The sequence below is a fragment of the Centruroides vittatus genome, unplaced genomic scaffold, assembly GCF_030686945.1.
Source record: "Centruroides vittatus isolate TY-2023 unplaced genomic scaffold, ASM3068694v2 scaffold_435, whole genome shotgun sequence".
NCBI lineage: Eukaryota > Metazoa > Arthropoda > Arachnida > Scorpiones > Buthidae > Centruroides > Centruroides vittatus.
Window position 1 is genome coordinate 3000038 of NW_027122708.1, and position 24776 is coordinate 3024813.

General features: G+C 26.3%; 1 protein-coding gene across 2 annotated transcripts in view; it reads left to right on the plus strand.

Moving 5' to 3' along the window:
• The window catches only part of Bmcp (uncoupling protein Bmcp mitochondrial), a 76149-nt gene that overhangs the window by 48726 nt on the left and 2647 nt on the right, over positions 1 to 24776 (plus strand). For both annotated transcript variants that reach the window (XM_067287188.1, XM_067287187.1), the window contains 7 exons: positions 4155 to 4249; positions 6689 to 6774; positions 7013 to 7111; positions 11680 to 11804; positions 13285 to 13345; positions 17290 to 17385; positions 22508 to 22588. In XM_067287188.1, the coding sequence (XP_067143289.1) occupies positions 4155 to 4249; positions 6689 to 6774; positions 7013 to 7111; positions 11680 to 11804; positions 13285 to 13345; positions 17290 to 17385; positions 22508 to 22588 (643 nt within the window). The remainder of the gene's footprint in view (positions 1 to 4154; positions 4250 to 6688; positions 6775 to 7012; positions 7112 to 11679; positions 11805 to 13284; positions 13346 to 17289; positions 17386 to 22507; positions 22589 to 24776) is intronic.

Below are 24776 nucleotides of genomic sequence, written 5' to 3' on the forward strand. Positions count from 1 at the left end.
AGAGTTAAATTATTTTTTAGCCCTCTATAAGTCAGAAAAGAAAGAAAATTTAAATTTTCATGTACTCTTTGAAGTACAATTATGTAAGATTGAAAAATTCTGACTCCATTGCTTTTAATATTTTATTTTATTTTTACAAGATAACCATTATGCTAATGTTAATACCTACCTTAGTCAGAAAATGGTTTTATTTGAGACTTAAACATTGCATACTTGGCAATACAAATTTACATTTCTTTTGAAAGTAAAGAACTTAACATTGAAAAAATCTTTTAAGTCAACTTTCCTTATTTTGAATAACTTTTTTGTTTACATTCCATATTAATAAACATTTCCAACACAAAATTTTGAATTTTAAAGTACTATTCCTCTTGTTTTGCATTCTGTTGCTTTGTCTACTAATATATCTTCATTTTTTTTAATCTAATCTTTTTTCAATACGTTTTTCTATAATTTGGATTTGTACTGCATTGTTTTAGTTCATATTATCATAATCCATTCTTACAACTTGTATCAGCAGTTATTTCAAGTCTTCAGACTTGTTGATTATATTATTCTTCTCTATATAACAATAAATCTCTTTGCAACTATGTGCTATTTTTCTTATTATAGGCTTCCTGGAACAAACTTTGTTGAAAATTTTGTATTCATTACAGTATTATAGGATTAGCATTATAACTAAGGACAATTTTTTCATTAGGATTTCTGATACCATCTGGTTGTGTGTGTCCTGAAATGTTTGCCTGCCATATACTGTATATATTGATAGGACAAATTTTAAAGGTGATACACAGGTTTGGGGTGAAGAATGATTTGTGTACTTCAAATTTTTCAAAAGATTTTCAATATTTCTGATTATTTTTCAGTGATACAACTCTAATTATGCAACAAATATAATTACAAAATTTTAACAACAAAAAACAATGTTTTTCAATAATTATGATAGGTGGATTTACAGAGCCAAAATTCCTCTCTTGGCATAGATTTATGTCAGAAAAATACAAAGTCAGTTCCTTCAATGATATTGGAGTTCTTTTGAATAAATCGTTTTGTCTTTTATGATTATCATTAGATCAGAGCTAATAAATGTATTGTTAACTATGTGAAGCATACATATAATAGGAGAAGGAAACTATCAGGTCCAACTTCCCAAAAATGCCAAATATTAGCAGCTCTTCATCTTAGTCAGTTTTCTTTTAATTTTGATATATTAGTTCTATCCTAGGGATCAAACTCTATTGACATATCCTAGATGACATACTAATATTTTTAGATCACTTGAAATTTAATGAAAACTAAACCCTTAAGCAACATGAATCATTAACATCTCCCAAGTCTCCCAACTTTGAACCTTTTAAGTAACCTCTCTGTCACTCAGTCAGTTTTATTTTGTTTTTGAGTAGACATAATTATTAATTCATGATCATTTTCTTATTGTTAAATATCTATTAGTTGAGCATATATAATAATTCCTTTCTTATTTATCCTTACTATTCAACTTATCACATCCAGAATATAATTTATAGTAATAGAGTGTTATATTCTTTTGGATTCAAAATTGTAGGTTTGTATTGCTTAGGATGATATGTTGAAGTGAGAATGAGATGATGAAAAGTTTTGAATAAAACTATATTTTTCTTGGTGAAACTTTGTCGGTTTTCATAATTATTGTTGAAATTGTTTTTTTATGTTAGAAGGCAATAAGATATCTTTTTATTTTAAAATTATATATATATATATAATGAGTATTTAAATTGATTAAGCCAAATTATCAGGCTATTTTTAGGCTACATTATTAATATAGTCCAAAAGTAGTCTGATTATTTTGGCAAGATTGTTTGGCATAATCAATTAAAATCAGGTTGAGTTGTTGTTTATGTGTGTTTAAAATATGTATATGTGTTTCAATATTTAAAATATGAAATAACTAGTCATTGAATATGAAATAATCATATTCAATGACTAATGAAATCAGTTTATATTCAAATATAAACATTACCTTTGGAATATTGCCTACAGTTTTTTAAAATTTTTGTATAAAATTTTATTTAAAATATTTAGTTGTCAAAACATTGATAAAGCTTTTTACTAATTAGTAATAGAGAGAAATTGGAAGGATTTAATTACTCTCTGCATAATTTTATATTGGTTTAAATTTTATCATTGTCACTTTGTTGGCATATCCCTACAAAAAGTTTATTAAAAATACACATATCATTCTTAAGACCATTAGTAGAATCAGATTCATAATTTGGCAAAAAAGAGGCTTTGAATTTTGCTACATTTAACATAGCTGAATATCTTTTGAGGAAAATAAATAAGATTTTGAAGATAAATTATTATTTTTAAAGTTTTTCTGTATGTTTTTATTTTATATCTTGATATTTTTAACAAAACATAAATTGTTTAAATTTTCAAAAGTTAGAAACAAACTCATATAGTTGTACTAATGTATGTCAGTATTTATGTATTTATTTGCACACTCGATACGCATTCACATATGCATCTATTATTCTCTTTTTTTGCCAGTATACATAAACAGGTGGTCTAAAATGTAGTTAACCAATTTTTGTAGTTTCTAATAACAAAATTTTGTCAAAAGTTACTCAAAATGATATAATTTATACAAATCTACAGAATTCTAATACCTTGTTGAAAATCTTCACTTACTTCAACTTTTTTTTTGCCATCCTGATTTAGATAAGTTATTTTCACTGTAAATATGTTAATGTCTCAACAAGAGGATTGGATGGTACCTCATTCAGAAACATTTCAGTATATATTTCTTTTAATACTGTATAGTTTTCCTTGTGTTTCCATTAATTCTGCAAAAGAAACACTTGGTGACTTGAATAAGGTTTACAGTTCATACTTCCCAAGTACAATATATTACAAATATATTTTATCTAGCCTATTGATAAATTTCTACTGGAACTATCAATGCTTTTTAATAATTTTTCTGGTGGAAATTCTTTGGCAAGAGTATAAAAACTTTAGCACTTACAAATGCCTACAAGAAAAGATTTGTATTTTTGCATGCACCTGTTGTTGTGGATTAATTTCATCACATTTAAAATTCCCTCTTTTCGGCATTTTTTTTTTGTTTTAACTTTTTTGAAATATTTGTTTATTTTTAAACAGATAACAATAAATTTATAACAGTTATAAAATATGATTAATATTAAACATTGATAAACATTTAAATGATTAAGTAAGCAGATACTCACAGATGTATGAACAGAATAATTTAACTAGAATCATTAAAATATTTTGAACTGTATTCAAAACAAAATTTTTATATTCACTGTTGTATTTTAAAATATTAAATTATCTGAATAATTATGCATATTATTGTTAAATGTGTTTTCATTTTAAATCTTAAATAACCTATCTAGATTTATGGTTTAAAATAATGTTTTGTAAATACAAATTTTCAGATTTTTTATTTATATATATATTTGTTTACTTCTACTGAGATTTATTTTATTCTTAATTGAAACTAGTTTTGTTCTTTTTATACAGAAATTTCATAAGTAAATAAAATATAAGGGATACCACATTTATCAGAATTGTGAAGTAAAAATAAATTACTTAATAATTTGATAAAAATTTCAGCACATTGTTTGGCTATTAAATTATTAATTAATTCAGATAATTTGGTAGTTCAAATAGGCATGTTGCCATCTCTTAAATTAATTATATTCAATATGTAATTATTAGAAAAATTTTATAAATTAAATCAGTGTAGAAAGATTGTATTAATCAGTTTTCAAGAAAATTTAAACTACAGTTTAATCATTTATAAATGATTAAAGACAAAAGTTATTTTAAGTTATATTTGAACTTATTAATTACTGTTAAATTTCACAGAATATTTTAAAAATTATTTTAAAACGTGGAATAACTACAGTTAAAATCTCTGATAAAACAATAACAGATAATTTACTTAAAAGTAAATTGTCTGTTGTTATTAATTTTTACTAAATAGTTTACTGTAAAATAAATTATTTATTGTATCAAATTAATAAAATATTATGTTAAAAATCTTGCTTAAAGGGCCTTTAAAATATTAACAAATTTTAATTTTTAAAATTATGCATTATATATTTCAATATTTTAATTAAATATAAAACCTATTTATTTGTTTTTGGAAGGATCCGTCCAGCTTTGTTACGCCAAGCAACTTATGGTACTATAAAAATTGGTATTTATTATTCTTTGAAACATACATTGGTTAGAGATCCACATGGTAAGACACTATTTTGTATACTATTAAAAGCTTAATTACTATTATATATATACATATATCTATATAAGAAATAAATTGGAATTAGAGACATAACAGCCTTTAAGAATATAAAATTTAGATATAAAATATCTTTAAATACATTATGAAATAGCTTATCAAATCTAGATTTTTCTTCACTGTTTTCTCTTCAATTCAATCATCATTTTTTTTTTTTGGATTTTTCTGATATGCTGAAAACATTTTTTGCAATGCACTGTTGTAAATTTCTCTCATTTGGCAATTATACATTTTCCATTTCCATTAAGTGATTCAGGATCTCTCTCTAAATATTAATTATTTTTAATATAATAAAATAACAACATTCTTATCCTCTTAAAGTTGCTAATGGCTCTATGGCAACTTACAGGTCACATGTCATTTGACAGTTTCAATCAGATATTTATGGTAATTTATTTAGTTAACTTCTGTCATATATGTTTAGTGTATTCTACCTGTTATGTTAGAAAGAAAGTGAACAAGTGATGGATGGTTCAAAAATACAAAGGAAAACATTTCTCTGGATATGAAATTACAAGTATTACATTGATTGGAAGCTGATTAGCATCAAGTTGTTATGTATGCCTCTCAGTTTGGCAATGCTCAAAATCAAAACAATTTTAAAAAATACAGATAAGAAAAAAGCTTTGGAAACTATGAACTGAAATATTTTAGCAACAAAAGTAACTTGTTCAAGAAGTCATTTCTCCAAATGGTTTCTTGTTTTAAAAAGTAGAAAGCTTAGTATTTGGGTGGATGATCAAATGCACATGCATTTTTTTGGCACATCTTTATTATCAAATATTATTCTATTCTTATTTATTTTAACTCATGTACTAGTTTTGTGCTGTTTACTTAGTACTCCATTTTTTTAAGAATTATTCTGAGCATTAACTGAGGTAAGAGTATATGTCATCTCATCTCTCGCAGTTTTGTAGAACTGTCAAAGTTTAATATAAATTGATTTAACTGTTTTTTATTTATTGGGCTTTTTTACGTTTCAATTACAATGCTTCCTCCTTAGCATGTAACATTTTTTGTCAATGACATTTTTTCAGACAAGAAAAGTGATTATGAAAAATGATAAAAAAATTAAACATTTAAAATGAGATGATTTTAAAAATATATAGTCAGAGGAATACTCACTAATTCCAATTGTAAAAAACCACAGTTTATTTTTTTATTCTGAGACTCCAAATAAAGCAGTTTTTTTTCCAAATATATTAATAGTTACTTGTGGAATAAAATTGTCATTGCAATACCAATTAATTTTTTATGTCAAATTTTCTTAACTGAAACAGAGAACTTTTTCATAAATATTGATTGTTTTAATTTAAAACAATGTTTATACAGATATATATATATACAGTATTTAAAAAAAATGAAAATTTATAATTATTAAATAAGATATTTACTGTTTATCTCCAAATTCAATAAGAAATTATTTTTTTTTAAATTGAATTTGGAGATATATTATATAGAACATGCTCAGCAAAATATTAAACAATAATTAAACACCTTTATCGTTGCCGAGAAAGTTTAATTTAAAACAAATGTTTTTGACCTATTCCATAAGCCATCATCAGGTTGAAAACTGACAATTGGAACATTTCCATTCCAGAAGATCAAATACAAATATTTAAATTTCAAAAATTGACAACAGATTAAAAAATAAATGAATAGTGTATTGACATGGGAAAACCTTGTTTTTCAAACATTCCCTTAAAAACCTCAACTTACAATTAGCTTTGATCAGCTTAATCGTTAACTTCCTGTAATGTTCAACCGGTGCCGCCAATCTGTTGTCAATTTTTGAAATTTAAATATTTGTATTCGATCTTCTGGAACGGAAATGTTCTAATTGTCAGTTTTCAATCTGATGATGGCCTATGGAATAGGTCGAAAACGTTTGTTTTAAATTAAACTTTCTTGGCAATGATAAAGGTGTTTGATTATTGTTTGGAGATATAATAGTAAATATATAGCACAATAGGAAATCAAAGTTGTTGACATATTTGTTTTAGAGAAAATTTAAGTATATTTATTTTTGAGACTTAATTAACAAAATATATTTAAAGATAAAATTGACGAACACACTTTATGCTAAATTAATATAATTAATAAATACTCACTGTCTGTCAGTGTTAATTTAGTTTAATCCAAATGTACACAAGTATTTCCAACATTTTATAAATGTCTTTAGGCAAAATAGAATGTATTTAGAATGAGAACAAAATTTTTACAAAAAAGTACTTGATACATTTGAATTAAACTAAATTAACACTGAAAGACAGTGTGTATTTATTAATTATATTTAAAAATATTTGACATTTTTATTTGTATATTTTTATCTATTTGTGGATTTAATGGACTTACTTAAATTTGAATTCATACATTTTTCAGAAGAAACATTGTTAAAAAATGTAATTTGTGGAATTATGGCTGGTGTGATATCCTCATCTATAGCAAATCCCACAGATGTATTAAAGGTAATTTTATTTTAACACACATACATACATTTAATTTTACTTTTTATTTTAATATAATGCATAAATCATTCATTGTTTGTTTGTTTTTGTCTGTTTTATCTAACAACTTTTGAACAACTTTTCTTTTTTTAAATATATTATTTCAATGTAGATTATTAAAAGTTAGCATTTTATCCCTGTATAGTTATAAAGCATTTTAACCATTCTAATTGAAAAATAAATACATTTGTATTTTCAGATTAGAATGCAAGCTCAAAACAAAAATTTTAACAAGAAAGGAATGATTAATTGTTTTCTAGAAATGTATAAAAATGAAGGCATTAAAGGATTATGGAGGGTAAATATATGTTTACTTTTAATTACTATTTAAAAATATTTATTATTACTTTTTATCATATTTTATTATAATTTTTTTCCTTGTACTGCTTGTTGTTTTAAATTGCTTCAGTCTATTACAAAATGCTACTGCAAAAGAGCACGTTAAAACTTTAAACAGTGCAAAGGCCTATTGAATTGTTTTTAACTTCTGTCTGTGGTGTCCTTGTAATCCAAAGAAGTAATTCTTGGTAGATGACCTTACAGCAATTCGTTAGAGAAATTTTACGGTTTTATTTTACAAAATTCTTGAATCAAATGCATTTCAGGTTGGTTTATGAATCCAACCCCTCTTCAGTGCTGTTAGAAGATACAAATCATAGTAAGGTTCACGACATTATTTAAATATCATGTAAAAAAGGAATACAATAATATAAAACTTGCATATTATATATAATGGTATATCTTAAAATTATATTTCTATATTTTTGTCTTGTAGGTGTATAACCATTCTCTATAATATAAAAAATATATAAATTATTGTGGTTTAAATACATTTGTATAAAATGTATACAGTTATTCATTTTAGCTTTTCTATAAAACTTACATTTTCCAGTAAATATGTATCATTTCCAATAAGAGTAAAACCAACATTATGTGTTTATCTGGTATTAATAGAGTAACAGTATACCGACAAGTAATGTTATCCAATTCATTCCTAACATTTCATACAACAGGGTGTGCTTTTTAAACAATGTTTAACACATGGAGTCACCCTCTATTAATTTATACCATCTATACTCTATATATACTCTATTAATTTATACCTGTTTTTAACTTATTTTAATCAATAAAAACAGATTTTGTTTATTTATTAAACACTGCCACATATATAGTCTTCTACTGATTAGATTATCCTTAAAATAATTGCTGAATTATCTCTTCAGTTTAATTGTTGCTCAATTGACTTATGTTCAGCATATTTAGTGCAAAATATACTAAATTTTTCAAGTTGCTGTTTTATGTAATGGAGAAAAGTTCTCCTAATTCTATTCATTTTTTCAATAAGACTATTTGAAAATGTCAAATACTTCTTTCTTAAACATCTTGTTTATTTGAATGGAACAAATTTCTTGTGAATTTCTTTGCTATCAAAGAGTGGTATTAATATTTGGATTTTTTGAAAACAAAATTCCTTATCATGAAATCTTGTCATGAAATTTTTCAGTCCTTTTTGAACTTTGAACATTATTTGACTAAACATAGTTGACCATTATTGGTTGTCTTGAATAACTTAAAAATTATCACACAAAAACCAGTTGCTTACTTACAAGGGGCACCCGGCAGTTTCTAATTACCAATTTTGATGAAATTTTATGGATGTGTTGTATTTACTTGTACTTAAACATTACCAAAGTCACAAAACCCACTATTCAGGCATTCTCAAGAAAATTACAATAAAAGTTTTCTACAATTATTAATATCTATACAGAAGACTGACTCATGAATTTGCAACAATAATATGACAGCATTTTAGGTGATATTTTTTATAAAAACTGTTAAAGCATAATGGCTCATTGCACATTCATTTCTACTTCATTCACACAATCTTTACATTTTGTTTTAATAACAGAGGGTGGGAAACAGACTTTATTAACATTTTTGAAAATATTTCTTTTGTGTGTTATTTGAGACTCAAACCATGCACATTTTAACATGTCATAAAAAACTGGTGCACCCAACTGTTTGTGAATTAGAAATTATATTTTAATAGTAAATTTCTGTATTGAGAAATTGCAATTTGCTATATCTCTATTGGTTTTAAGGAGATAGCTACAATTTTGTAATTTTTTGAAAAAATTTTTAACCTGCTATTAACTCTTTGTTGACGACTAACCACATCCCCTCGTTTGGGTTCTAGTAATGATCGAGGGAATTATAGGTCAATCAAGGTCAGTCAGGTGATATTATTTTAAAAATTCACCAAAAATCAAATTATCATTACATTCATATGAAAAAAATCACAAAAATTTATTAATATATTCAGTTTTAAATACCATATTTTTTCAATACATTTTAATAGAAAATTTAAAAGAAAAAAAAATTAATATGTCAGAACTGACATCTAAATGTGAAAATTTGTAACATTTTGTCAAAATTAACATTCTCTGATTACCTAGTTTGTTTCTGGCACTAAGCCAATGTTTCAATGTCCAATATTGTTTTGTACGATTGTACATAACATTTATGCATGTACAATTTTTTGTTTCAAAATTATCACACATTATATCAAACTGTTGTTTGGAATCAAAACTTTTATTCCTCTGTCAACTAATATAATAAACTAATATACTTTATTCACTTCATATCAAACAAAAATAGAAATTTTTATAATAAACATGTGATTACCAGTAGTAATACAAGTAACATTTACTGATATTTTAGATTAAAATGCAAAATATATAAAATGTTAGAACTGAAGGTCACAACTTGAATATTTATAACACGTTGACTTGTTATAGCTAAATAAACTTATTATAGTAATATTATTGCATGAACGTGCCAAAAATGAAATTAAAAATTATCAGGAAAAAATAAATTAAGAAAAAAAAAGCATTAACTAACATTTTTTAAGTCAACAAAACACCACCTGGACAGAAATATGTGAAACAGACGATAGACAACAGGTTTCCGTCAAGTGCTGATATCTGTTGTTGATAAATTTTATAAAAATTGATTTTTAACAGGGTGCCAACGAATCAGTACCCTGGTCTGCATCCTCGATAGGAAATGGTACATACAGATCAATACCCCAGTCAACAAAGCATTAAAATAAACATTGCAAGGCTGACAAAGAAGAGTACATTTCAGTGGGGGTAAGTTTTAATTGACAAGATGGAATAACTGTCATCTACAGAAATTTTGTTATATATTTGAGAATTTGTTTGACCACTGAATCTAATATTAAGAAAAACTTTTTATTTTTTACATATGGTTGTAATTGGCCTGTAATTTTAAAAAAATTGTAGACCTATAAATTCCCACTAGTGTTTGTCTGTCTGTCCTTCCTTAATCTCAAGAATGGAGTTGTAGATAGATGAAAGTCAAGACCAGATATGGAAAGCTTAGAAGCAGAAGGTCCTAATTAACTATATATGAACTTATGGTTTGGATGGAAGTGACATTATTTCCATTCAAAAATTTCTCCTGAATGGAGTTAGATAGATGACTGGCATGACTTTATTGTTAACAGGAAAAGTATGATGTTCAGAGGCAAGACACTACTAAAATTGAGGGCATTGTGACAAAAATTTCAGTTTGGCATTGTGATAATGTAACAATAAATAATTAATCATATTTCAATTAAGGAGTTTTTGTATTCTTTTATGTTATTGTATTCTTTATTATGTTAAATAATACAAAATGTTGTTATAATGTTATATGTACACTCTAAAAATGAAGTGATCAAAGTAAAAAATGTGTTTTCAAATTTATGTTAAAAATTGTATATAACAAATTTAAAAATGGTAAGGTTAAATTATAAACAAAAAAGAAAAATGTCACATACATGAGTTTAATCCAAAAACTCTAGGTTTACAAATGACACCTTAACTAATCACACTATGCTGCAAATTTGTGAATCAGTCTGCCATATAAGTATTAATGGTTGTAGAAAACATTTATTGTAATTTTCTTGAGGATGCCTGAAGTAGTAGGTCCTGGTCTTTGGTAGAGTTTAAGTACAAGTAAATAGAACATATTCACAAAATTTCATTGTAATCAGTGATTACAAACTGCCAGGTGTTCTTGTTAATAAAATAAAATATATACATGGTAGGTGCCTAAAGTCAATGGCCTAACTATGTTTTAGATGTTATAAGTATAAAACAATAATGTCACTCTTCAGTATAGTCTTCTTGCAGTTCACTTAATACATATTGGAATTAGCATTTAAATACCCTTGAAAAAATAGTCAGCCGTTTTATCTGCAAAATGCTCATAAACTGCCTCCTGCAACACTTTGTCACTTTTTCAAAGGTCATTTTTGAGTTTTGGAAACAGATAATAATCACTAGGAACCAAGTCTGGGCTATATAGTGTATAGTCAAACTCCTTGAATTCACTCCCTTACAGCAGCCTTGGCAATGGAAGCTGTGTGCTTGATGCATTGTCCTGCAAGAGATGAACATGATGCAAATTAATGCAACAAGTCTAACTAAAATGAATGTTTCCAAGCAACTTACACAAATTGGCGGGGGGAAAATGTTTTATTAGTCAACATACAGATGGTACTATCTGATACTATCATTATTTTATTCCTATTATGTCTAAAATATAATTAGGCTAGAGAATTTTGGCACATATTCACATATAATAAGTAAAAGATCTGTATAAAACTTTTTTCTTGAACATTTTGAAATATCTAAAGATGGCAATTTTTATTAAAATAGAAATGCACTGGAAACATTATCATCTAAAAATGTTTTTTGTTGAAACGTTTGAATACTGTAATTGTAAGTTTATTGCAATAGTAAGTAATGTGATCTTGAGTAAAATAATTGATTAATTTTTATTATTTTAATCTTTTAGGGAGTTGGACCAACAGCTCAAAGAGCAGCAGTTGTAGCTGGTGTAGAATTACCTGTATATGATATTACAAAGAAGAATCTCATAAGAGCTGACATTATAGGAGATAACATGTTAAATCATTTTTTGTATGTGTTGTAAAAATTTTTTTTTTGTTATATTTTATTTCAACTTGGATTAGATTGAACAAATTTAATATTTATTCCATTGTAGAATACTTGTAAATATCATTATTGAGTTTATTAATCATTATAATATTAAATATCATTATAGTTAATCTGAATGCATCAAACAATCTGATAGGAACAGATTCTACTAAGTTATTACTGCAATTGAAAGCATTAATAAGGAGAGATTTATTAGCTAAACTAAACTTTACAAAATCAATTAATATTTTTAACAAAGAGCATTTATTTCTGATTAATAATAATAATTTCACCAAAAAAATTGTCTTGCATAAAGTTGTTTTAGAAAGAACAAAATTGTTTTATGTAATTAAAACTAGAAAATGAATTGAATTTAGAACTTTAAAAATTATTTAAATAAGTAGAATAAATATCTGTTCTGGTAATTTCACAAAGTATATATTATATTATATAGAAAATTTTAATTATGACTAATTTTATTTAAATTAGTATTTAATTTTACTACTAAATTTTAGAAACTTTTATTAATTACTACTCATTCATTCATTCATCCTTTAGCTAGCGTTGGGACGGGGTTTCCTCCAGAGCCCATACGCAGCTGTAGGTGCTGCAGGAATTTGGACAGCACTAATAATGGCCTTCCACGCTTACTACTACTATATAACAAAACTTACACATAAATTATTTCATTGAATGTAATTGCTAGTGAAATAATTTGTTTCAAATAATTATATTTAGACAGATACAATTAAATTTTTGATATTCTATAGTTGTATTTTGAAATTACATTGAATTTCTATTTGTTGTTTTTTATTTTTCAAGAACTTGCATATTCTTTAAAGATAGAAATGAAAATAAATATAAAAATTTATTTTTAATAAATTTCTCAACTTTATTAAAAAAGTTGAAAGTGGAAAATATGACATTATACTTAAAGCAGTTCAACATTTTTTTTTTTTTTTTTTTTTTTTGAATAATAGTTTTGGTTTAAAAAGAATGATTATTAACAAAGTTTCAGTTCAAAAAATATTATTTTGGAATATATAATGTCTTTTGTATATTCTATAATTAGTTATTTTTCTTCATTCTTAATTTATAGTAGGAATAATTATTTGAATATAAATTGAAATTAATAGAAAGGAAAATATTTGTAAAATACAAAATTTTATATTATTTACATTAAGGCAATATCTTAAATATTTTGTATTTGAAATTTAATAATTTTTATAGATTTCTATTATGTAATTGTCCTTAGTTTTCTACTTTAATATACAGTATATATATAGTCTTATAAACATCTGATTACATTTATGCTTACATAATGTAACATAAATTTAATTATTACATAATATGAAATTGAACTGTTTGAATTTATCATAAATGTGTAGTACAGATTTTTAAATTATAATTTACTATAAATTATAGTAACAAAATATATTAATGAATTTTTTTAAATTAATAGCTCCAGTTTTGTAGCAGGACTAACAGGTGCTATAGCATCTACTCCAATTGATGTAGTAAGGGTAAGTTTATTTTTATAGTCATTGAAATTGATTAAATAAATTTGATAAATTTTTACTAAATTCATAATAATATAGTTCAATACTGCATAAAATTTAAATATTTTTGTAAATTTTTCATATTTGTATATTTGTCTTAAATTATATATTTAATTTCTCAGTTTCATAAAATGTAAATGACAAATGAAATTATTTTTAACTATAATCATTATTTAGTATACATTTTAATAAAAAAAGATGATCTTATAACATTTTGTACTGGGTTGTGTAACAAGTACAATTTTTTTTACTAACAAAAGAAAAGTTTTTGTATTTCACACAAAAAGTCTCTAATCAGGGACTCATGTACAAACTTTCTCTATAATCTTTTGTGAATATTTTCCAATTAAGGCAATTCTGCACAGATCAAAAAATGGAAATCTGGTATTCAAGGGTCAATGAATGTAGTGGTAAATGAGAATATCCCAATAAAATTCAATTGTTTTTATTTGATCAAAGAAATGTACAGGTGTACCCCAAGTTATGTACATAATATATTCCATCAAATAGTAATAGTATTGTGAATTGCAATTTTCCATACCTTTTTTTTTAAATTTAATTCAGGTAATATAAATAAATATTCTTTTTATTTTTTAATGTTTTTCAATTAATTTTTTTTTTATGATATCAAGTTGATTTGTCATTCATATTCCAGGCACAAATTAGCCACTTTGTTAGTATATTTACTACGAAAATGTTTGTATCTGGCAATCAAAACAGAAAACTCATATCACATTTTAAATTTCTTTATTGTTTGTTTATAATGCCCAATCAATGTGTCATTTTCATTCTTGATGCCTACTGATTAGTTATAATAACTAACTACAGGAATAATCGTATCTGGCAAAATATGGCAGACAACATTATATAAGTTATCTCATAGATGATGCCTGTTGTTTGATTTCCAACTACAAGATAATTCATAGTTGGTAGTCTGCATGTTAAAGAAAGTTTCACCTCATGGAAAGTTTTTGACCAATGACTAATATGGTTTCATGCTCCAGTGTTCTACAGAGGATGCCCTTGTTAAATTTTGTGATACTCTACATCAAGGAAAGAAGATGAGATTGATCTCTCTGTTAATATTTCTAGATATCAAAAGCAGGTTTGTCTTTTGTTAAAAAGAAAAACCTGCTCTCCAAATAAAGGCTGTCTTCAAGACCTGGTATCAGGATCCCTATCTGGAATGTTATTATAAATGACTTTGTAATTAAATGATCAGACTTTGTTTGTCAGTTATAAAATCAGTTATATTGTTAAAAAATAAATAATTGAAAATTTAAAATTATTTTCTTAATACTGGAATGAATCACAAACACACTTTAAATGACCTTTAAAGTCTAGTAAAAATATAAAAATATGTTAGATTTATATATGTGTTAAATTTTATATTTACCACTGTTTAATTTTTGTTGTTATATAGCATTGTTTTTGTTCTAATTTTTAAAAATAATATTTTGAAAAGTTGTTCTGCACATTCCAGTTTTGAATTTTATTAATTTAAAGACCTGAGGCAGACCTTGGTCAAGGTTGAAAATGTTTGTCAAAAGCTTTTTATTAAAAAAATTTTTGTTACTGGACTTTAAAGGTTGTTTAGAGTGTGTTTATTGACAATTTGCCAAATTTTCTTAAATCCCAGACATTTTTGGTCTTCACTTGTACATTCAGACACAGAATGCAAAAACTGGACGGATAGCATAGCAACACTTGGAATGGATGAAGCATCATATCAGTGGAAAAAGCTAAGTTGGATCATGGTAGGGGTAGAAGTTTATGACAGTTGTATATATGGTTTGTTTTATTATGAAATGTTCATAACCTAGGGTATGCTTGTATTATCTTATGGGAATATAGTGAAGAAAAATATAATTTTTCTTGATTTAAAAGTTGACTGACTTTTGTATATAAATAACACTTCAATCACTACAATTTGATCTACTTATACAAATCAGTTATAAACAGTTTTAAAATAATGTTGTTAAAAATATATAGCAAGTCTTCATTTAGTGTCATTTAGTTTAATGTCATTGAGGAAAGATACAAATACATTTGTAATCATTACTGTTGTTGTTGGATTTTTTTTATAAACAGTAAAATTGATTCTACGAAGTGAGAAATAAATGCTTGAGTTTGAAAATACTATCCATTTAGAATAATAATCAGTAGGTTATATCTTGCTTATATCATTAAGACTATAGTAAAATTGGTTTCTTATACAATGAAACCTCCATTAACCTTTCAGCAGTGGGATAGTCAGGTATGGTGCTATCCCTTAGTAGTGGAGAATATACCTGGGAAATTTTTAAAGTATTTTTTCACGCGATTTTTCTCATTACCATTTCGGAAAAATATTTTGTAAACAATTATGTCTAGTAAAGAAAAGTCTTTTTTTATTGTTACATAATTCGTTTTTCACGTGAATTTTTTTTTCGTAGTTTTTGGTGATACCCCCAAAAGAATTTAGTGGATATATACATCCCTCACCACTGCCACACGATCGCCCTCAATGTATATATACGTCCCTCACTGCTGAGTGGTTAATGGACATTCCCAAATAGCAGACACCTCTTCTTAATGGATATTTTTACAATCTCCAGACCCTTCAAATAGGATGTCTATTATATTCACCTCTAAATAGTGGAAACACTAAATAATAGATGCCATCGTCCATAATTAACCTTACGAAAATGCAATGTCCAATTCAATATTCTGAAAGAATTAATTACATACAAAATGTTAAAAAAAAAACAAAGAATTGGTTCAAATACTCTTTCATAGGATGAATTTTGATGGTAGACATTGAATAAAGACTGGCTCAAAATAGGAATAGGGGAGGAAGGCAGGTTATAAGAAGTTGAACAATATTCTTTAATCTGTTAAAGAAGTTTAATCTGGTTAAGTTGTCAATCACCATTTATCATTATACATAATAATGTTATTAAACTTCTGTCTTATTGTTGGAATTAAGTTTATAATAACAAAAAACTATAAATTTTTCTGAAGTTATTCATTCATTCAACAAGAACTGTAGTACAGTAGTAATTAAAAAGAAGCTTAAGATCATAAATGTGAGAAAATCAAATATCTTCCCACATTTTAAAATGGTTGGCAGATCACCTTCGTAACACAATATTTGAACTTTCATCAAACAAATGCTGTTGTCATAAGCATTTTAACAGTTTTGTGGGGACTAAAGTGTAATTTTTAATAAATTAGTTTCTGACAAAGCAAAAATGTTCAAAAAGTTACACCTACTTGATAACTACAATGCAGACAAATCTCTGTATCTATTTTTATTAGTCACTTAGATCATAAATGGCATTATAAATGTTACAATTGCGATTATGTTATAATTTCGAAATGTTACAATTTCAATTTACAATTCAAAATGTTACAATTTATATTTCCCACTCCTTGAAGTGGATATCAAATCACCTTTGTAATTCAACATTTGAACAAGATTCAATTAAAACAAGACTTTTATAGCTGAAAAAATAAATAATATATTGTATATATAGTTTAATTATATATGCTACATATACTTTTCAATATATTCACATTCCTAATGCAAATTTGATGTTATCGTAATCTATTGTATTCTTCACTATATATCTTGTATATATAGCAAAGAATATGATGTTACCAGGTTAAGATACAGTATAGTTGCCAGTATGTACAGTACCTCCGAATAGTGGACACCTCTAAATAGCAAACTTCTTGGTCCTCTATTCGGAGATTATACTGTATAATGTTTTACTTAACATCAATTTCCAAGAACATATTGATGATATTAAGTGAGAACTTTCTGTATTTTAAAATCCTGACAAATTTATTAAACAATATAACTTAAAAGTGCTTTTAAAAATATATTTTTGCTCAGTAATAAATTTTTATTTTATTAATTCCAGACAAGATTAATGAACCAAAGGAGGGTAAAAGCAGCCATTGTTAATGGAGCTCCAGCTGAAGTTTTTTATACCAGTGCTCTACAATGTGCTTTTCAAGTAAGTTTGCATCCTATAGAGAGAAATTGCATCTATAATATGCATTATATAAAAAAGCTTAAAACATTAACTGCCACCTGTAAAATGATATTTTGCATTTTTATCAAGCCATAATGAGAAAATTTGATATTTAATATTTTATTTTGATATAAATAGAACAGTCATTATATAACAGTCAGTAGAGCGAAGATTAAAAAAAAATATATATCAACGATGACTGGCCGTCATATGGCCTGAAACTGGAGACTGTAAGGCCATGGGATATTTAATATTTAATATTAATTACTTTATATGTAACAAAAGAGAATAATTAAACTAGTTTTCGATATTTTTTCCTTGTTTTAACTATTCACTATTAGAAAAAAAACTATCAGATAAAGTGGTTCGACCACCGACTGTCGAACCCCTTCATGAGCTTCACGGGGTGGTTCGATGGTCGTCAGTCAGAAACCAACTTCATAGACGTCCGTGAGAGGCCACCACTAGGATGTAAAACAATGTCTTACAAAGCCAGGATAATTTGACCTTGAGTGAAACTACTTTGGTATAGCGATGTTGGGTGACAAGTTTAAGTGATGATAAGTTTTCGAACATACTCGACATTAACTTATTATCACTGTGTGACAGTTTGCCTTTCCATTGTTTTTTGTGTGATGTTATCAAACTGTATTGACATAAGTATGCATTTTATGCAATAAATTGTGCGTATTTCTTCATACCTATGGCTATTCCTTTCAAACAACACACAAAATGGCGTGCATCGCTTTCAGACATTTTTGGGTATACAGGCGACAATTTATCTTATCCGTGTGAACCACATATCATTTTGTACTAATTAATTGATGCTCTAAAACTTTCTAATTGGAAAGTTTGCTCTATCTGTTTTCATTTTCGATTTGAACTGCCTATCTTTCAAATTTCGCCACTAGGGGCGCTGCTGTCATTTGCATTAGGTCGGGCATAGTCACTTTACTATACTGTTACCTCACTGACAGCTGTAGCTCTCTCTGTTCGCAAGAATTTTCTGGTTAAAGGGACTTTCCTATGCACCCTGTATATTTATTATACAGGGTGGGCCAGCGAAAACGAAACGGCAGAGTGTTCGTGTTCGTCCAAGCAAAGCGCTCGGACAGGTCGATTTTACTCTCGAGGGGACATCTTATGCAATAAAGTTTTTGCGATTCTGAATATTAACTAAACAAACAATTTTTTCGAAATAAATGTTTGTTTAGTTAATACAAAATAAATGAGTTTTTAAAATTTTTTGTTGTCTGTTGTATTCAGAATCGCAAAAACTTTAATGCAAAAGATGTCCCCTCGAGAGTAAAATCGACCCGTCCGAGCGCTTTGCTTGGACGAACACGAACACTCTGCCGTTTCGTTTTCGCTGGCCCACCCTGTATATATATATCAGTATAAAAACAATTATCATGAGTGTCATGAAATATATACACTCATTGGCAAATGAATTAGAAACAGCAGTTTAATATTTTATTGGACCACCATTAGCTCAAATTACATCATTTAGTTGACTTGGTATGGATTCTACAAGTTGCTGAAGTGCTTCTGAGTCCAATGCGCACCAGACATTCACTAGACTTTCCTTTAGTTTGTGTAGATTTGACAGAAGCAGACTTTGCTGGCAGATATGTCGTTCTAACATGTTTCATACATTCTCAATGTGGTTAAGATCTAGGCTCTGTGGTGGCAAAAATCGTCTTCATGCTCACTGAACCACTGCTGAACAATTCTTGCATGATGGACAGTAGCATTGTCATTAAAGAAAGAGCTGTCACATGCAGGAAAAAAATGTAACAATGCAGGATGAACTTGATCAGCAACAATGTTCAGGTACTCGTTGAAAGTCACCTGTGATGTGTTTGGATTGGTAATATGTTGAATTTTGTTATCCTCCTGTCAAATTTTGCTGGACTTCAAGTTGTAATGGTTATTTCGTTAACAAATTTCAGTTGAAAGTTTAAATGACATAGGAACTTAGGAGAATTAACTTTATTTAAAATGTTCTAGATAGATAAAACACCTGATAGGTAAATTAATAAAATTATAATAAAAAGAAATAGACAAAAGGAATACCAAACTGGACAAGATGATCAGAAAAACCAAAATATCTTTTTAATCCAGCATTTAATTTTAAAAAACAAACCATCACATTAAAAAATTGACTGATAATTGAATAAAATTGCTTAGTGCAGATACTATAATTCTTAGAGAAACCAGCTACTAGAGATATTTTTGAACCATTGTTCTTGAATCCTGTTACATGTAATTTTGTTCTGAGGATGGTTAGTTAAATTAGCCAAAAACATTTGTTTTAAAATTAAATGCTGGATTGAAAAAGTGTTTTAGCTTTTCTGAAAAATATACTTTAATGGAGTATAAAAACTTAACAAAAATACTCAAATATTTTTTTTATCATTTTAGGAATATATTGAAATTTGAGAGGAAAGGTGACAAAATTCAACAATATTACCAATCCAAACAAATGAAACAAGGCTTAAAATGTCTGAATTTGATTTTTTTTCTTTTTTAAATTCTCATACTCTATTAAAGCAGATTTTTCTATTATGTTTTAAGTAAGTTGTGGAAGGAGTCTTATATATATTTTAATAAAATTAGTTTTATAAAATATAATTCTGCAGTATCAAGTTGATTTTCTACCTATAGAATATTGTCTTCTAAAAATGAGAGAACATTGTTTTATTATACTGGTCAAAAGAAATTACAGGCATCCCACATATAACACCGTAGTTACATTCCAAAACAGTGGACTGTTATGCAAATCTGTGCTATACGAAACAAAGGACTAGGTACAAAATATAGGGTTATGTTCCAGAAGTTAGCAAAAGTATACTATTTTTTTGTTACTAAGAGAAATAACTTTATTAAAGCAATCAATAATTAATTAACAATCACAATTAAAAGTACTGTATTATATGTTAATATTAATTTTAATTAAATGAGGGTGTTTTCTTCTTACAAAGTATCATCATCATCATCTCAGCTTTTTTGTTGATCTTGATCAAAAGTGTCAGAAACATTTTCATATTTTTTATTTTTATCATCAAAAAATTTTTTTATAGATGATAAAATAAAAATATGTTATTAATCAAAAATGTTCTAGCGGGTTGCATTTGTTCAGTCGAGTACAAGCAATGGTACCTTTTTCCAAAATTTGTGTTTGAATATCAAGATACACTGTATTTCATTGGTCATTTTTATGAATGAAGTAATCATTCATACTATGAGTGATTAGTTCATACTTCGAATTACTTCATTCATATTTCATAGGTAAGTAATACCTACAATTAAAAAAAAGTTTAATAACACTTACCTAAAAATATTTTAAATAAACTTTACTAAATATGAAGATTAATATATAAAAAGTCTGAAAGCAATAATAATGACATCTGGTCGATAGGAAAGTTAGTACAATTTTTTTCTTCCTTGTCCTATTAGTTTTAACTACAGTAAACCTGACAAAAAGCACAAAATAATTTGAAAACTCTAATATTCTAAAATCCATGGGCAAATTTGAGATGACACATGCTTACTTGAACAATAAAAATAAATAAAAAATTGAATAATGGAGTTTGCAGTAAAAAAATTGTGAAATTTTGTATGAAGGATTTCCAAAACGGTGTTAGAGCGAAACTGGAAGTTGTATTGTATGGGGGATATCCTCAATTTTCAAATTGTGTTAGAGCAAAACCATGTTATGTTGCATGAGGGATACATGTATATGAATAATAATTAATTTAATTTTGTGAGTGATTTATTGACAAAAACAATTTTCTTTGTGAAACTGATACACCAGTCCTTTCATTGCATTATTACTTTGATATATAACTCAAATTTAACCTGAATCTTTTGAATTTTTGAAGGCTTATAAAATTTTTAAAACAACTTTAAAGAATTTTAAACAAGAGTATATTATTTTTCCAATAAAAATTTTTTATTTTTATTTTTTTTATTTTTTGAAATTTTGATTCTCTTTACACAATTAATGACAAATTTCACAATTACTATTTTATTTTCCTGGCTACTATGTTTATAACACAGGAATGTACTATAATTGTGTCATATTTGACTCTCCTGGTTTTATGCAAATTTTATTTTGAGACTATCTGAATCCAAAAAACTCAAAGAAGAAAAAGCAAAACAAAAAAAGAATTAATTTTGGTTAATGTTACCTATGGTAGCAAACATGGCGGCTTGTCTCTGAAACAGTGGGGACACACGTTCTAACCTAACCTAACCTAACCTATTCTAATAAATTACTCTTATTCTAATAATTTGGTTGGCAATAGTTATGGTAATTTATCAGAAAAGGTTAGGTTAGGTTAAAACATGCATCCCCACTGTTTCAGAGACAAGTTGCCATGTTCACTACCATAGGTAACATTAACCTTAATTTTTTTTGTTGGCATCTGTTACCTTTAATATCTCAGGATGGAGTAAAGATTAAGAAGCAAAATTTGGCATGGTAGCTTGTATATAAGAGGGCATTGATGAGAGCTTGTATATAAGAGGGCACTCACAATACCTTCAGACTAGAGTGATAGTACTAAAATTCTTTAAAGAAGCTTTTAAAATAAAACTCCGGTAAGTCCTTATCCATATAAGAACTAACATTTTCAATCCTTCCTCTGGATATTTGGCATTGATGCTGTTAAATTTTGGTGATTACAGGTCAACGGGGTGGTGAAACTGGCAGTTAGTGGGAGTCATGTCATATCTTGAGTGGGGTTGGACTTAATGAAAATTTTACTTGTTATTGGCATTTACAATATTTTTAAAAACTCTTCTTTGCCCTCAAAATTAAGCCTTTTATGGTTTTTTATAGTAATTAATAATATAAAAGTTATTTTTTGATAACATTTCATAACAGATGGTGCCACACAATTTAATAACTTTGAGCTAGTGTCAGTGTTTTTTCACTGGGAAAGTTTTGTAACTCATTGCTGGATTTTTTAAAATATGCATGATATTTACATTTGTAGTTAATTTAAATACTAAATTATTAAATTGATTGTTTCTTGTTGGAATGAATAAAAGTTTTTGTATTTAAAATTGAAATGAAATTTTTGTTTTTATTATACAGACTGTTCAAACTGAAGGATTTTTAGCTTTATACAAGGGTTTTGTTCCAACTTGGGTAAGATTAGGACCATGGAATATAATTGTATCCTTTTGTAAAATAAAGTGATCTATAAAATTATTATTTAAAATATTAATTTGAAAAAATTTAATAAATTAACTATAGGAGAAAGTGTACAAATTTAAGGGAGCTAAAATTGTTTTTAATTTAAAATTTTAGTTTGGAAACAAATCAATTTCTTTTCTTTTCAAAATAAATGGCTATTAAATAATTTCATTTTGAAATTTATATTAATTTGTGTTATTATTATTATTATTATTATTATTATTATTATTATTATTGATAAGTGTTGTATTACTTATTTATTTATTATTATTTATAAATTAATTTATATATATATATATGTATGTATCTAAATAATATATATAATTTGAATAATCATTCATAGAAAAAACCGTAAATTGGTGTTTAATGTTTTATAAGATTGATAAATTTAACACAATTACTGAATAACAAATTTATTTCAAATTAAAGCATTGTTTTAATGTTTTAAAAATATGTTTTGTTAAAGGATTTTAAAACGTTTAGTATTTATTTAAAATGTTTTAATTGTGAAATTGATATTTTTATATAATTTCATTAATGCTGTAAATCAGAAAGACAAAAATAGTCCAAAATATTAATAAGTGCATGTCTTGCACACAGTAAAGAGAAATTTAATATACACTCAAACCTGTTTTTGTGCGGTCTTTTTTTTGTGCGATTTTTTATACGTGCAATGTGTTTTGTGCAATTATTTTTGTGCAGTATACCAATTTGATTGAAATTCATATACCACACACAAAAAATCACACAAAACAAATCGCACAAAAATAGACCGCACAAAAACAGGTTTTATTGTAATTTATGTTGTTATATATGAAAGAAAACATTTATTTCATATATAAAAGTACCAATATTCTGTATAATACAAAAGTACCTGTGCCATATTTTTGATATTGTTTGATATTATGTGTTGTTTATTATTATTTTTTTATTAATTTAAAATAGTTGTGGACAACCTATGGTCCTGTGACCCATGGTCGTAATATGTGGCTGCTGGGGCTTTGGCAATGTAATTTTATTTTTCTGTTTTCTTGCTTCATGCCATTACACAACCTTAATCAAGCTGATATTTGTGGTGATGAACATTCAAATTAAATGTAATAAGTGAAAAGATGAGAAACTACCGTATTTTACGGACTATAAGACGCATTTTTTTCTTCGAAAAATTGCCTCCAAAATTCAGGTGCGTCTTATAGTCCGTAGCATCTTATAGGTATTTAAAAAAAAAAAAAAATGCTTAAAAATTAAAGTGCGTCTTATAGTCTGTAGTGTCTTATAGTCCGTAAAATACGGTATATACTTCCAGTTTGCATATCATTAGCATATTTTATGACTTAGTGTAGTGGAGTGTGTTAGTACTCAGCTGGCTTAAAGCCTGCAACTCCATGAGAAAAAATATATGAAGTCTACTGGAGCCTACAAAGTTCACTTATAGTTCACATCCAGAAAAGTTGCTCATCACTGATTTAAAGAATGTTATAGAAGCAAAACATATCTCTAGTTATTACACAAATGAGTTAACCTTTATTTTCCTGTTTGTTAGTCAAAAATTACTTACTTGTTATTTAAAATGCATAAGATTATATTTTTTATTTGCCTTACAGGCAATATTAACTTGATAGTGAAGCAAATGCTTATAATATAAAAATTAGTTCTGAATAAATAACTTTTATAAAAGAATAAATAGTTCAGCTAGTGTAGCTATTAAATTTTAAATTTGAGTTAAACTATATTAATTTTTAGAATAAATAGAAAACTATAATTGGAGATTGATTAAAAAATTATGCAGTTTGTTGCATTTATTTTTATTTTGTATATTTTTCTAAAGTTATTTAAAAAATTTTTTAGTTAAGTTCTGTTTAAATGTAGTTAATACAAATTACATTTCATGTTATGTCTGTATGTATTTATCATCCCTTAAAATTACACATTTTCTTAATATATTATAAGCCTTTTTGATTTATTTTTCCAGAAAGATGATTAAAAATTTTGATTTTAATTATTAATATTTTTATATTAAAATTTTTAAAAAATTATTAAAGAAGTAGAAAACAAATTTTTGTTTCTTATAATATTTTCTTTGATAATAGGAAAAATATTTTTTCTATTAACATGAAATATGATAAGGATGATTGTAGTTGAAAATAAAATTTTAATTTCTTGAAAT